Here is a 14,868-nt window from a genome sequence, read left to right on the forward strand (position 1 = left end):
CGAGCCTCGGGGCTGCCCCTCTGTGTCACAGCGCCAGGGATTTGTGCAAGCAGGGAGCAGCGCGGCAGCGGCGTGAGGCTGGCATTGCCCGCGCCGCCCCGTCGCAGGGAGCGGGGTCCCACGCGGCGTGCTGCTTGTCCTCCCTCGCCCGGACCTTCGGGAACCTGCAGAGCTCTTTCTGCTGATGCCTTGGGAGCGTCTTTCCACGAGTCCCTTTCCCCCACCATCTGTTGTGCCTGCGTGCCGTGGCCGCGGCGGTCGGTCAGCGTTACGCCGCGCGGCAGAGGGTTGCGTGCCGGAGGGGCAGCTCAGCTTCTCATTAATGACAAACCGTCCCCCCGAGGCTTCGCTCTGCCCGGCCGCAGCGCTGCTGACTGACACCAGCGCTTAGTCACAGTCTCAGCTGCGGGGGGAAAAAAAAAGAGGCTTTTGTGGAGAATGAGGCACAGAAAGTGGCATGAGAGAGGAAACTTGAAGTGAGGCAGGAATCCTTCCCTTGAACAACGAGTACGGAGGTTTCTACACCCTGGTGCGGGCTGCCAGGTCTTTGCCAGGCAGTGCAGCAGCTCAGCTGCTCGCAAATAGAGCTTTCTCATAAGCTTTTATAATCACAAAGCTTTGAGGCAAAATCGTTTCCAAACAAAAAAAAGTTTTTAAGCACACACAAAAACAGGCTTGGACTAAAACAAAATCTGGCTGTCGCTCTGTTTTGGAGCCTTGCCTTCCCTTAGGTTCCCCGGTTAGCCTGGCCCTTCTGCGCCCCAGACAAAGGGCTCTTTTTCCACAGGGCTGTGGTTCAGGCCCTAACCTCTCCTCTGAGCTCTCAGGAAGACATGTGGTCCCGTCACCTTGCGTGCAAACTAGTCGAACAAATAATCTTTCCCCAGATTGCTTCTTAACTCCCTGCTTGCCGTGCTGGTTGTGAGGGCCTGGCACTTCGTCGCTGCGATGAGCAGACGTAGAACGATGGCATTGAAGCGAGGAATAAATGCAGCTGGGAAGGGCAGTCGGTTTCTAGCTAAATAGCAGGAGTGGGTGTGAGGACATCAGTTCTGTAGAAGTTCTGGTGGTACCTTCAGAAGTTGCTGAGACCTCCAACTATTGCTGCTTTGTTGTGCCATAAACAAAACGGGGAGCTGCTAAGAGCATTTGACTGTCAGTCACCGTGAGCTTTGTCAGACTGATTTTATATAGTCCCTGCTTTATACAGACGTTTTTGTGATTTCAGAATGTGGGGCCTCATTTACGAAAGGGCTGGGACTATGACTGCTCTTGAACACAAGGAGAAGGTGGAAGATACCTAAAGGATGTTAAAAACCCAAAAAACCCTATTCCAAATGAGACCCCACTAGTACACGTTTTAGATGAGCCTCTCTGTATCTCACTTCCCCAACTGTAAGAGGTGAATAGTTTCAGTTGCTCTGAAAAGTAATTTGTGAAGCCCCCAGATATTGTAATGATAAGCAGCAAAGAAATGATTGTCGAGGGAACCAGTAATTCTGTTTTCAGGTAAGGGCTTGTGCAGAGTGCGATGAGTAAGACGTAGTGACCCACGAGGATAAAACACATGAAGGTATAGCTCAGTAAGAAGTGCCGCCCCGTCATCAGGGACGGTGCTAGGAGCATGCACAGCGGGCTGAGTTGGGACTTCCCCGGCAACATTGGGATTGTCTGATTTGTAAGTGCGTGCTTGATTTTGGAGCGTTGATGATGTTCTTTAGCGCAAGAGTATTTCTGTGTGCCTGTGCGGTGCGGATGAGGGCACTGCATGGAGCTGTTTGGATCCAAGCCAGTCCGCCATAGAGCCACCTGTAACGTGAAGAACTTCTCTCACCTCAAGTGTACGTCGGGACAAAGCCGCGTATGCTGGTGATGCGCTCAGAGAACGCAGCAGTGAAATAAATAACACCCTGCCCATTGTTCCTGATGCGGTCAAGAAGCGGTTCAAAACACTGAGGGCAGCCATGGGACTGCCCTGGAGGAAGGGCAGAGCTGGCTGGCTGGACGACAGGCCATACGGTCATCCATCGCTCCCTCCTTATTTGTGTCCCAAGCTTCTTGCCAGCTCCCTCTTGTATGGTGTACTCTTCCCTTCTTCTTAGGATGGCTGTTCAAACCCCAGAGAGTGTATGTCTGTAGCGTTCGCTGCTGTATTTCTTCATTTGCAAACAGAAGCAGCTATGGTTAGTTTTTTCACTTCTGTTGCCCTTATGCTTCATCATGTCCGTGCTCGGCTGATTCGGGGTTAGTGCAGCCAAGGTCAGAGCCTCGGATTTCTGTATCAGTTCTTGTTCTGCAGAGCTGCAGGAACGGGGAAGCAGGCAGAGCCCGCTGCACGCAGCCTTCCCACTGCTCTCGGCTTGCAGCCGGGGGGGGAAGTTGAAGATAAAGTGCTTTATTGCATCTGAACCAGATTAAAATGACTTGGACTTTCAGTCTGACTCTCTATACACAGTGTGACCATTTGCTGTACAACTCGCTGCTGCTTTAAGAGCTATTCCAAGCGTTTTGCAGAAGGAAGAAACTCTTACTTTCTTACTATTTTAGTTGCTAGCTGCAAAAATAAAACTACAGCAACAAAGCTGTTCAGTGTAACAAAATCCTGTTCATGGGAGCTATGAAGCGAAGTACTTGCCAAAGCGCAAAGGAATCTGTAGTTTAAACACAGGCTGGAACTGGATGTTACAGAGAAACTGAAGTGACACACAGAGAGAAGAGAGCTACCTCTCTGTTCTGACAAGGAATGCTTAGGCAAAAATTGTCTCTCTGCTCTTGCAGGTTCACGATATCAAATTTCAAGCTTCAACTTTGGAAGAAAAGGAATCGTGGATAAAAGCTCTTAATGAAGGGATCAATAGAGGCAAAAACAAAGTATTTGATGAGGTAAGAGGAACAGTTTTCAAAGTCCTGTATTTCTGTGTCAGTGCTCATCCACTGCTTTTTTAGCTAAAAGCAGAACGCGCCCGACCCCCGTTGCTCCCTGTCCTTTCTGCATGCCAGCCATGGTTGAAGGAAAGAGAAAGATGGTCTTCAAGGCAAACCAGATTGCATCCCCACAGGCTGGGAGCTTTTAGCCACTTTAGTTCCCAGCCTGAGAAGGTCGAACACCTAGAGAGGTGTTTGCATCCTCGTACGTCTTGCAGGGAGGCAGGGGCAGCAGGAGAGCAGGCGGTGTGCTGGAGCTTGGTCTGTGCTGCTGAGAGCTAACGTCTCACCCCGGGACGCCGGAGCCCACCGGAGTCGGGGGGAGATGGTCTGGTGGCTGCGGTGGGTTTGGGATCAGCGAATGCAGGGATGTTCCTCTCTCCCGACGGAAGCGGCTGGTGCAGAGAAGCAGCTGCGGCGCCGAGTTGTGTAGAGCCGGGGCTGCAGCGTGGAGAGACCCGTCTTTCCCCGCGCTGCCGCGATCCTCAGCAGCAAGCAGCCTGGAAATGGAGGTATTCGGTTAGGACATAGCCTGGTCTTCAAGACTGGAAAAAATCTGAAGTGACTCAGTCTACCAGCTATTCCGCCTGCAGTCTGGAGAGAAGTCTGGTGGAAAGTTACTCCATGGCCCCAGCCACACCTGCCCGCCTCTGAGCTGGCCCCAGCACACCTGCACTCCCAAATTATCCAAGGATGAAAACTGCACATCCTAGAGCCTGACTAACCTTGCCCTGCTCCCTGTTAGCTTATAATCAGCCCTGAACTAAACCAAAGAACCAGTATCTATTCTGCAGTTGTTTCAGTAACTGAAAGGAAGTGCACAAAACCACCATCATGGGAATGACACCAGAAGAAATGGGCAGGGTAACGAGGGGACGAAGCAATCGGCAAGATCTGTTCAGCAAAGGAAACCAAAGCAATGAGTAGAAGTTTTGAGAAAAGGGCCAAGAGCACTGCAGATATGGTGCTAGAGATGCAAACTCTGAGGGCTTGGGCTTTGCTTTTACCGAGCAGAGGACAAAAGCAGGAGGACAGGCTGGAACATGCTCCTTTTTTGCCAAGGCAAATGGCACTCGGTGTCAGGGTTTTGCTGGTAGCGGGGTGTAGCGGTTCCTCCGGCCCTTGGACCAAGCGGGAAGTGGCATGTGGAATTAAAGGGACCAGCTGGGACCAGCAGCAGCCTGGGAGGGTAAAACCCAGCAGCAGAGAGCTGAGCAGCCAGGTCTGCTCTCACGTTGCGGTGGGTGGGAGATGTGACATCCTGCGGTGCACTGCTGCTCAGCCCTCGCTGGAGAGACCCCGCGCCGGCTCAGAGCTGCCTGGCGGGGCACGGCACGTGGCTCCGCGCTCTCCGAACGCTGCACACCCCCTCCGCAGCACAGCAAGGTGGGGTCTCGGGTCACCTCCCTGCCCCGTGGCCTGGGGTTATCCTTATGAGGACCCGGGTTCTCAGAGGGCACCAGCCTCTAATTCTCCATTCCAGTAAGGATCAGACCTCAGATTTAAAGTGTTTCTGCACAGGCCAGGCACAAACTAACAGGTCAAGCCCTCAGCTGGCTTGGATTAGCTGTCCTCTGCTGAAGGAGCTATAAAACCACTCTGCCATATCAGGCAGGGATTGGGACCCATTTTTTCCTTTTAAATCCCTATTTGTCCCCCACCAGCTTTCCTGTTGTACATTCTCGTGGCCAGCAAACCAAGGACACACTGATGTTTCACCATCCCCGGTCTGCATGGAGCAGACTCCAGCCATCGCAGCGTGGGTGGGTGGGCAGTGACAGAGCCAGCACAGAGAAATACCTGCGAGGGGGCTGGGACCTCCCTCCCCACGTGTGGGAGGCCATGGATTTCTCATCTGATTCCAGGAAATCAATTTGTTAATTCAGCTGGAGTTGCAATTAATCCAGGTCACTGCTCACACCTTCTTTTCAGCATCCTGCAGTCATTAGAGCTGTAGAAGGGAAGGTCTGTAACGAAGCGCTGCTGATACAGTTCACAGTCAGGTCACGGTTATTAATGAGCTTTCACCTCTAAGATGGCAACAGCAATTTCGGCGCTGTGCTCTGCCACACGCAGGAGCCAGTCCAAGCCCGGGCTGCAGCGAGGACAACAAAGCCGCCTTGTGTCCTTCCTTCCCGGTCCTTTAGGTAGAGGGGAGGTTAGCGATCGCAAGGCTCTGAAGGTTGCACGCTTTGCTTTGGAGTGTATTTAAACACCTTAAATATCCATCGCGTACATGCAGGGCTTTGCAGGCAGGCTGTAACTAAGGTCTGTGGCAAAGACTGTACTGGTGAAATCTTCAAAACCCTCCTGGATCCAAATGCTGCATCCCTTCATGTGTGACACTGAGAACTTTATACATGTATCTTCAGAAATTAATGCCTCTCTTCCTTTTTTCTTTCCCTCCTCTTCCCCCTTTTAAAGGTGAAAGTAGATGAGAGTCTTTCCTTGGACCACGTAACTCGGGACAGAGTGAAAATGACCCACGGACGCAGGCCACCCACGAGAAGTCACCTCAAGGAGGTAAGAGCACTCCCCTGGGGTGAGCCATCTCCCCAGCTGGGATCACCAAGAGCTCTTCCTTCCACCGAGGTACAAAACTCCAGAGAAAACCCTGGGTACAGAGAGCCCAGAGAAAGCTGACAAAGCAAACAGCTTCCTCCAGGAAAGACTGCGCCAGCACCTCTCTGACGAAGCTCCAGGTTCCCATAGATCTGTAGTTGCTGCAACACGTTACGACATATTTAGCTTTCCGTAACTCACGAGCTGCTTCACCGTCTGGTGAGAGCTATTATAGTTTCACTTTAATCAGAAGAGACCAAAGCTCCTATATTTATTTTCTAAGAAGTGATGATTTTGTAGCCACAGTGGTCTAAAGGTAGAAGAACTGCATGGTCTGCGGGGAGAAGCTGTATTTTTTATTAAGCTAACTGGAAAAAGCAGACAAGCTTTCAAGCTTACAAGCACTTCCTCAGGTCTGAAACAGAATACATTATTCTCCCAGGCAGTTTTATGGACTAGCCTGTCTACTCTTTAACTGATTTTCTGGATCTGTCACTTAAAAAAAAAAAGAATGAAAAACCAGCACAAAATAAACCTGCAGTTCATTTCCATGGGAGAGGTTCTTACTAATGTTTGATTCCTGTGATTTATGTAAAAGTTTCCACAGACAGATTGATATTTTAGCAGAACATTAATCTCAACCAAGGAAGGTTTTTAAATCAAACCTTCTTTCTTCAAACTCCCAAGACTCTGACTTATGTGTCTGCACAGCACTCCGATGACCCTCGTGCAGAAAATGAGATGCCCTGAGACTTTTTACTTTGCATAGAAATGGAGGGAGAGTGTCTCTTCTAGAGAAATCCATGGGAATGAATCATAGATTCCCATCCACTCCTCCAGAAAACCGCAGAAGAAAACATGACAAAAGTCACAGCAGCAATGAAGTGTGGATTCTCTGTTGCCTAATACGGGTTTGGTAAGGTAGAAAGCCCTTCCCTAGGCACTAAAAGGATCTCTCTCCCCTACTCAGCTCACTATTTTCATGAGATACCTCCAACATTAATATCCGTAAGGCCTCTCACCGTCAGCCAAATTCAGGGGAAACTGGCTTACAAATTCAGAAGCAGGGATGAGGGGAAAGGGCGGGGATAAAGCCCGCAGAAAGATGTGTATCACGGCTGCTGGCTGCAGTATTGTGAAGGAAATGAGATGAACGGTGATTTTCAGTGTCAAAGCAGGCCAGGTGAGGACGGGTCAGGGCCAAGCTGCCAGGATGCAGCTTGCCTCTGTCTTTCTGATGGGCTGGAAAGGAAAAGAGAGACTTGAACTAAACGCTCTGCACTGCAGGAGTCTGGCCCTGGCTGCAGCTCTGCCTTCGTGTGGCTTTGGGTTCTCTCACATAGGAACTGTCACCGCATTTCTCCCTCTGGGGCACTGAGCTTGCATGCTGCAATGTCTTTACTAAGTCCATCCTTTTTAGGAAACCCCTCTACGAGAGTGGTTTGCACATAGCCTGTGGTTTGAAGGAGGTCTAACCAGCTGAGGCTTGGCCCTGGTAAGACAGGGATGACATCAGGTTGGAGGAAGCAAGCAGAAGACAATGGTATTACAACAGTATCCCTGTCCAAGCAATCTAAAGATCAACTTGTTGTATATATTTAAGTAAAAATATGACAGTCCCAAAAGCAGAGGGCAGGCATGCTTTGGGTAGGCACGCTGTAAATGAAGGGCATAGAGGGATCCAGCTATCACAGGATAAAGAATTAAAATACGGTAGAGCTGACTGCTTAGCACCGACAGCAAAACCAAGAAATAAGGTTATTGTTTAACAGGCTCTGAGACCTTCTTCTCAAAGGAAGTAGTAAGATAAGTTCTGTGCTTTTGTCCTAATTCTTGACTGCTTATGGTTATTGGTTTTGATATTCTCATGCAAGCTGCTCTACTAACAAGCAGAAAATAACTCAGCAGCAAAGACTCTCATGACGTTCACAGAATGTGTTGATCTGGGGAAAAAGCAGGGCTTATGCAGGGGGATGGAAGTGCTTCCCTCGATGCATTCAAGATTTGCTGCCATGTATGTGACTTGACCCAACTTTCTTCTTTGCTGGGTGAAATGTTTGTCACTGGTGATTATCACAGCCCATTAAATTTTAGCGTAGCAGATCACATTGGGTTTCACTTATCAGATAACGCTGGTAGAGCTGGCTACTGCTGTTAGAGGGTAGCACAGGGTGATACTGCATGGGAGAAGCACAAGCTCCATAGATTGCTCTTGAGGTATAGACAAAGATGCTCTTAAAAGCACTGGTTTTGTTATCAGTCAGATTCTTCTTGACATTTCGACATATGTAAGTATAAGCAGGGTGAATGTGTGAAGCAGCAACCCCTCGCTTGCCAGGCTGGTTGTGAGGGTCTTGCGCTTTAACTTCAAGTTAAAGGATGGAGCAAAGATGATGGGATAGATATTGAAAAAGTTCTCTCTTGTATTTCAGGCTGCCAAGTCTACATCAGATGGTATCCTGCGACTAGATCTGGATATAGTAGACAACGGGCCACCAAACCTTGATTCTACTATCAGTGAAAGTGACAATGTGCCACCTCAGAAAGAAACTCCAAAGCCACCTTTGCCACCTACAAAACCCACCGGCACAAAAGAAAACCAAGATGCAGAGAACAATGTTCCTGATGAGGAACATAAAAAGCCTTTGTCTCCTCCATTGCCTCCAGATAAGAAGCTTAAGGAAGGCATAACATCAAGGGACAATGTAAATGCCAAGGAAGAGGACTCTGTAAGACCAGAGGAGAACGTGGAAGGATCGCAGGCACCAAGTGAGGAGAACAGAGAGAACCTCATTGAGGTCAGCAACAGGGGCATAGCAAAAGCTCCAATTCCTCTTCCTAAGAGCGTGCCAGATAAGCTAAAAGTCGCTTGGGACCAACCAGTCCATCAGCCTAAAAACACGGAAGACTTGAAATCATCAGGAGATAGTAGCAAAGACAACCTTGCTGAGATTGCTGCTGCAGATGTTACAAAGCCTCCTGTTCCTCCTAAGGTTCTGACAGAAAAAATGCTAGCCACAATGAACTCCAGCCATGGTGACCTGGAAGCTGGGGTTTGGGAAGGCCTGGAGTCTGGCAGCTCCAAGCCCCCGGTGAATGGGATCACAGAGAGCGAGGTAACAGAGTGCACATCCCCAACAGCGGAAGCTGAAGAAGGAAATGGGAGAACCTCTGCTGAGAAGGAACAGCAAACTTCAGCAGAAGAGACAGAGACTTCCTTAGCTACAGAAACGTGCCACGAGAGTGTAAAAGCAACTACTGAGAAGAAAGTGTCTGCAGAAAGCATTTCGGGTCTCAAACTTCGCAGTTCTTCTTTGGGAGACTTGCTGTCTGATTCCAAAAATACACAGAGAGCACTTCCAGTGCAAGGTTTCCCCAAGGATTCCCATCACTGCTTAGCTAAAATGGAGGAGAAAGTTGCTAATGAAAGGGAAAAGGCAGAAAAACTTCTGCAGAAGGTTTTACGTGAAGGTTTGGAACAGGCTCAGGAGGGGAATGGTCCCCCCGTGATGGCAGAGACATTGCTCAATGAGGCAGTAGAACAACTTCGGCAAGCTACACAAGTTTTGCAAGAAATTAAAGGTCTTGGAGAACTGAAAAAAGAAGCAACACAGAAACAGAAAGAAAAGCAAAAGGATCTAGTGACTCTTTATAGGAGAAGTGCTCCCTGACATCCTCTTCAAAGAGACTTCTTTCTCAGAATCAAAGCTAAACATTTGCCATTTATGATTTGTACCATTGCTAGGCCAGTGTTTAAAAGGTGTTTTGCTGTGCACACACCATGTTCATGGGACAGAATTGAGCTTTCAGTTATAACGTCTTTCTCTCTTTCTTCATGCTGTACATACCAGTCTGGTTCTAATCCTCTTAGCACAGCAGAAGGTTACAGGATGTTGAGTGGTTTTGAAAATGTGAATGCTCTGTAAGGACTCGGTCCAAAGTCCTTTCAATGGATCAGGCCTTAAAAATTACTGGTAATCAAACCAAGCCAGATTTTTGAAAGGAGCAGAATGGCTATTCTAGCAAAAGCCCCTGTCTATCTGTATTTACAGACTAGCAGATACCAGATTGCACTGGCACCTACCTGGTTTTCCCAGTTAAATCATTTAAGGATAAATGTAGTCAGTGTTTGTTCACTTGCTGGCAAGGTTTCCCAGACCACCTGGCCCAGTGACATCTAGGAATGTAAAGATAATTGGTTTAATCTTCTCCAGAGATACTCATAAAACCACATCCACAGTTAAAAAGTGACCTCACACAGAGGCAAACAAAACTGGCCAACTCCTGACTACAAGTAGTGTCCTCGGATCTGGAGCAGCTGTGTGAAGGCTCTCTTCTGAGTCTGGCTGTGCAGAGCTCTAGGCGTGCGGAGCCCTGCGTAAGTGAACGCAAGTACATCATTGCCAGGCAAGTATTAATTGTTCCTGTTTCATTAATAGGGAAATTGAGGCAAAGAGCAGGTTACAGTTGGCCTCTAGCAGCACAACACGTTGATGGTTGAGGACGATACCTATCTGGTAACTGAATCCTCTCATCATCAGTGGGAACAATTAGCCAGACCTTTGGAGAACCTGTGTCCAGGAGATCCCCAGCAGCTTCCCAGGAGAGCTGTCATTAAGAAGCTTGCGGGATGCGTGTTCCCTTAGCTGTAGGCCGCTCTCTGTGTTGTCTTGGGATGCCAGCTGACGGGAGCATGCACATGAGGCAGCGGGATGAGATCCCTCTTCCTATTTAACAGGTCTCCACCTGCCTGCGTCCTGGCTAGCCTGAGAGCCGTGGTTTGGCACAGACATCCGCAGTTTGAGTACGTGGAGGGAAAGGCATTTTCCACGCACAACTTTGGGGCTGGTCCCAGTGGCTTAAGTATATTAAAATAAAAATGCATTGCTACGGAAGGGTCTGAGGAAGGCATTGCAGAAGGCTCTGGCACAACTCCCACAGCTCCCCTGCTCACCTGCTGAAAGCAGCCACAGCTCCTGTGGTCTTCAGTGCTTACAGCTGTGATAAAATCATGTCTCTGCACCGCTGCTGTATAGCCCCATACCCGAGCTGGGTCTCCTTCCGTTTTCTGTAGTTGCTCTGAGGAGAATCGTACGACTTCTCAAAGGGCTTCTCCTTTGCTTGAGCCAGAAGCACGGACAAGGGTGATCTTCCCAGTCTGGTGTTAAGGAGTGACACGCGACCTAAACTTTTTTTCTCTTGTTTTCCAGCACTGCACTCTTAGCTCACCCATTTCTATTTCTTCTGTTCTTTATTATAATTTCCCAGGTTCCACAAGGCTGCAATGGGCTGCAAACACGCCCCGATAGCAGCAGCCCAGTAAAGCCTCATCTGAGCCTCTTAGGCCAGGCAGTGGGTACTTCAGGTCTAAGCACAAAAATGCTGGCTTTGGGCTTCCAAGTATCCTGTTTTTCACCACCCTGAGCCAGTGAGACAGGTAGTGACTAGAACTGATGCCTCTTTTGATTAAACCAGCCTTGGTTTCAGTGGTCTGTCCCCCTCTCAAGACAGCCATAGACATCGCATGTGAATTCACTTGTTACTCTCTTGTGGAAAGTTCTACACAGTCTGAGTGTTTACTCAGGGCTCGGGTGCCAAAAAGCTTTGCTTTGAGACAAAAAGATTCCTACTTCCTAAGCCCGACCCCAGGCACACAGCCTGGAGCAAACTCTGGATCTGTGTCATTTGCTGCTGTAGATTCAATGTGAACCATGGGTTTTACTTGCCTTTCCAGACATACTTAGGACAAGGGCTAATAACAAACAGACAATATTCAGTGCCTATCTGCTATCTAAATGTATTTTTCTGCATGTGCACTTTTGTTTACCGAACACTGTGTGGTATGAATGTGAGCTGTCAGAACCTGGTGCGCACTGGAAGTCGAGGGACATCAGCTTCAGAGAGCAGGCAGGCTTTTGCAAGATGCAGTTCTATAACAAGAGATAAATTAGATGGTGAAAAAAACAGTTCACGCTAACAGGAATATACACAAACCAGGGCAAACTCTGGGTACAGGTTCGTATCCCAAAGCTGAAGCCAGTCTTGAGCTCCAGGATGGGCAAATCAAAGCCTGGAACTGAAAACCCAGGAGCATGGAAACAGCTTATGGGATAGCTCAGTCCCCTAATTTATATACAAATGCTTTTGCTCTCACAGGTGTTTTCTTGTGGCAGTGTGTTGTGTGGATACCCATCTGGCAAAGTGCTGATGAAAATACCCAGACATCCCTACCTGTTACAGCCAAACCTACAGGATGTACTTATATTTACTGTATATTTTTATATTATACTGAATATTCTAATGAATAAATGTCTGACATTTTACTGAATACCCATCAGTAGAAATCTTAACAGAAAAAGCCACCTATACCTGTTAAGAAATGGGCAAGTTAAATCACGTTACAAGCTACAGCTAATTACTGTATTTGCTGTACTAACAGAACTTACTAGATTTGTATTATGTCTTGTAAATAGGTGTAACTTAAGTGGAATCTCCATAGCACCCAGTAACTCTACTGCTGAAAACGCTATGTTAGAGACTCTTTGTTTTTAACTATTTTTTCTAATAGGGTTAGCAGTTTCATCCTAAAATGTCTAGCCCATAAGCCCAATTCACATGGACTTTGCAGGAAAGAACACATCATGTTCCCTCTGCCGTTTTCCCACGTGTTCTTCTCATTCTGGTCACGAGCCAGGCCCTGCCTAGGGCTGGAGAGTGGGCCGTCCTGCGGCTGCCTTTTGGGGTGCTTTTACGTGCTCCTCCGAAAATGGCAGTGCTGGTCAGAGTCCCAGCCACGATCCTGGTCTACTCTGACCCCACACAGCAACACCCATCGTCAGCATACATCCTGCCACCATGCACTTTTCTTTTAATCTCCCTTTAAACTTAGATTTAAACTTACATCTAATTTCTGGCTGCACTAAGGATGGGGTTTTTTGCGCCTGAAAACCCTCTGGGCATAGAGTGCCGGGGTGTGAGTCTGTGTTTTGGGCTGTGCCACCAGGTTACATGTCTGTGAAAGGAAGGAAGTGAGTTTGCAAGCAAGCAAATGTGGATGACTATCTGAAAAGCAGCTGCTGCAGCCCGTGGAAAGGCAGCACTTGTCTCCTGCTTGTAAAGAGCTTTGAGATTTGGCAATAAACCCCCCTTTTAAATACCAGCTGTTTAAGAGCCATTTGTCCTAAACAGGAGCAGAGAAGAGCCTCCAGGAGCGGCACAGTGAGGCTCTGCTCTGGAGGAGCGCGCGTTGCACGGGCTGGGGCGAGCGGGATGCTGTGCTGACCGCAAGCCCGGAGGAAGGAGAAGCGCTGGGGGCTGCGGCTGGCGCAGAGCTGGAGCTGCTGCTGCGCACAGTGCAGTTCCCGAGTCATCCCTCCCTGCCAGCTTGGCTGCCCTGGCCAGAAAGCACGGCCAAGGCCAGGGTCTGCTCCTGCTCCTTCTGGAAAGCAACGGGAAGCATCCTCATCGCGGGAGACCTCACCAAGTGCAGTCTCCAGCAGTGCTGGCTGGGCTGCTCTTAACATCTTCACATGGACTCTCTGGTGTCTACAAAACGTTGAGCTTACTCAGAAGTCGTCCCCTTGCTGGTGAGCAACACCAGAGCCTCGTTCCTCTGCCCAGATGCCAGTAAGCTACAGGAAGAGAAGCAGCTGGTATCATAGTGACTGCTTCCCTTCTGCAAAAACTGGGCAGAAACTGGTCAGTAGGTTCAAAAGTTAGAAGGAAGCAGGGAAAAGAATGCAAATATACACGCCATCCCATTGCACAAGCTTGGCTTCATTTGGGTAAAAACACACACTTAGCAAACCCTCTACCTCCTTGCTGGGAAGGCAGCTGTTCCTCAAAGGAATCTCCAAGACACAGGGTTGATTTCTACAGATACACTACAGAGAAAGGCACTCTCTTCCTCTCGCCCTAAGAAAACAGACAACACAGCACATTTTGGCCTTAAACTGATGTTGGTAAGGAAGGGAAGTGCCTAGCACAATGTGAAACAATTTAAAAAAACCCATAAATGCAAACATGCATAGTATTGGCATATGACAGGTTTGCCTGACTGCTTTTAATTCACTGGCTAGTCATTGTTACTGGTTAGAAGAGACGGTTACTGTGTAATCTCACAGAAAATTCAGGTCCTAAGTTCCATCTAGTGATCCCACAGAAGTCAATAATTTGCAACTGAAAAAGAGCAGAAAGCTTTTCCAGTCCCAGGGTGCCAAAGGATTTACTACAGCATTGGCTAGTTTACCCTGATGACTAATGATTCTTGCTATTAAAAAATGTGTGTTTTATCTTAAATATGAGTCATCAACAGTGAAACTCTCCAAGATTTCCCCTTTCCAGCTTAAAAGTTAGAAAATTTGCAGGGACAGAAGATATCCACTGTGTTAGGGAATGGACATCCCTGTTTTGTTATGCAATGCAAGTTCACATACTTCAGAAAGCTAGTGCTTTATTTATTCCAGGAAACTTGTGTTTGTCACCTTGTTCTAGCGCCTTACCTCAGAGCTAAGCAACCCACAACATTCCTGTGACAACCGCTCATGTGATGTTACAAAGCGTTATCGGTTTCATTCTCAGAAGCAATCCTGCTGTCCTGAGGTCAATGCGAGATACTTTAAGCCATGTATTTTCCATCTCCTCCGGGGTATCAGAGACCCGGTCCCACCAGCTTCACCTCAGAGAGCAGCTGGAGGCTTAGCCCTTGCATCTCCTGCTGTGCAGTATCAGTCCCCTCTGCCTGAGTGATCTCGTGTTGTCAGTTCAGAGGTTGGAAACCATAAAGTGTGAGGAAATGGTGAAGAAATCCTACCTTAGTGCACCTTTATTAAAGATTATATGTAAAGTATGTGTACTCACACCTATAGGGAAAAAACCCCAAACTTCTGTGGAATATTGCAAGATCCCATTTGTAAGAAGTTATTACAGGAGGGATGGCTGTCAACGGCTTTATCAAGATTGAGTAAAGGGAAAAAACCAAAGTTGGCTTAATTTGCAGCAAAAAAGATTGAAGACTTCTATTTAGAAAAGTCTTCCAGGGTGGATGTATCCCAGAATGGGATCCACAGGAAGAGCTCCATCGTTGAGATTTCTTAAGAGAGAGATGCAGGGAAGGTGGGTATATCTCACACTCCTCTGCACAGAAAGGTGGATGAAACTGTTGCCTGAGGTCCTTCCCAGCCATACGGTTTCTGCAGCACACTGGCAGAAGCCTCAGCAACCAGACTCAGCGGCTAATAAACCCCACAGGCTATTCAGGTCCTTAACCCTGTTTTCCCTCTCACTGGGGAGCTGTGGGATGACAAACGTGCTGCCCTAGAAAACCCCTGCAGACCCTGCTCACATCTCCTCAGCCTGGCCTGCTCTCCCCAGCTCCTCTCC

The 14,868-nt window shown here is 48.3% G+C and overlaps 1 protein-coding gene across 1 annotated transcript; it reads left to right on the top strand.

Annotated features, from left to right (window-relative positions):
• The first annotated feature begins 2,781 nt into the window (after positions 1-2,781).
• PLEKHO2 (pleckstrin homology domain containing, family O member 2) lies at positions 2,782-9,158 on the top strand. Its single transcript, XM_010286109.1, has 3 exons — positions 2,782-2,883; positions 5,350-5,448; positions 7,920-9,158. Exons 2-3 carry the CDS (start codon positions 5,404-5,406, stop codon positions 9,156-9,158), a joined length of 1,284 nt encoding a protein of 427 aa, XP_010284411.1. The 5' UTR covers positions 2,782-2,883; positions 5,350-5,403.
• The last annotated feature ends 5,710 nt before the right edge of the window (positions 9,159-14,868 follow it).

This window comes from Phaethon lepturus, unplaced genomic scaffold (genome assembly GCF_000687285.1).
Source record: "Phaethon lepturus isolate BGI_N335 unplaced genomic scaffold, ASM68728v1 scaffold39734, whole genome shotgun sequence".
NCBI classification, from domain to species: domain Eukaryota; kingdom Metazoa; phylum Chordata; class Aves; order Phaethontiformes; family Phaethontidae; genus Phaethon; species Phaethon lepturus.

Coding starts and splice junctions, on each gene's coding strand:
- PLEKHO2 (XM_010286109.1), top strand. CDS start 5,404: ATGACCCACGGACGCAGGCCACCCACGAGAAGTCACCTCAAGGAG. Junction 5,449..7,919: donor CGAGAAGTCACCTCAAGGAG/GTAAGAGCACTC, acceptor CTTGTATTTCAG/GCTGCCAAGTCTACATCAGA.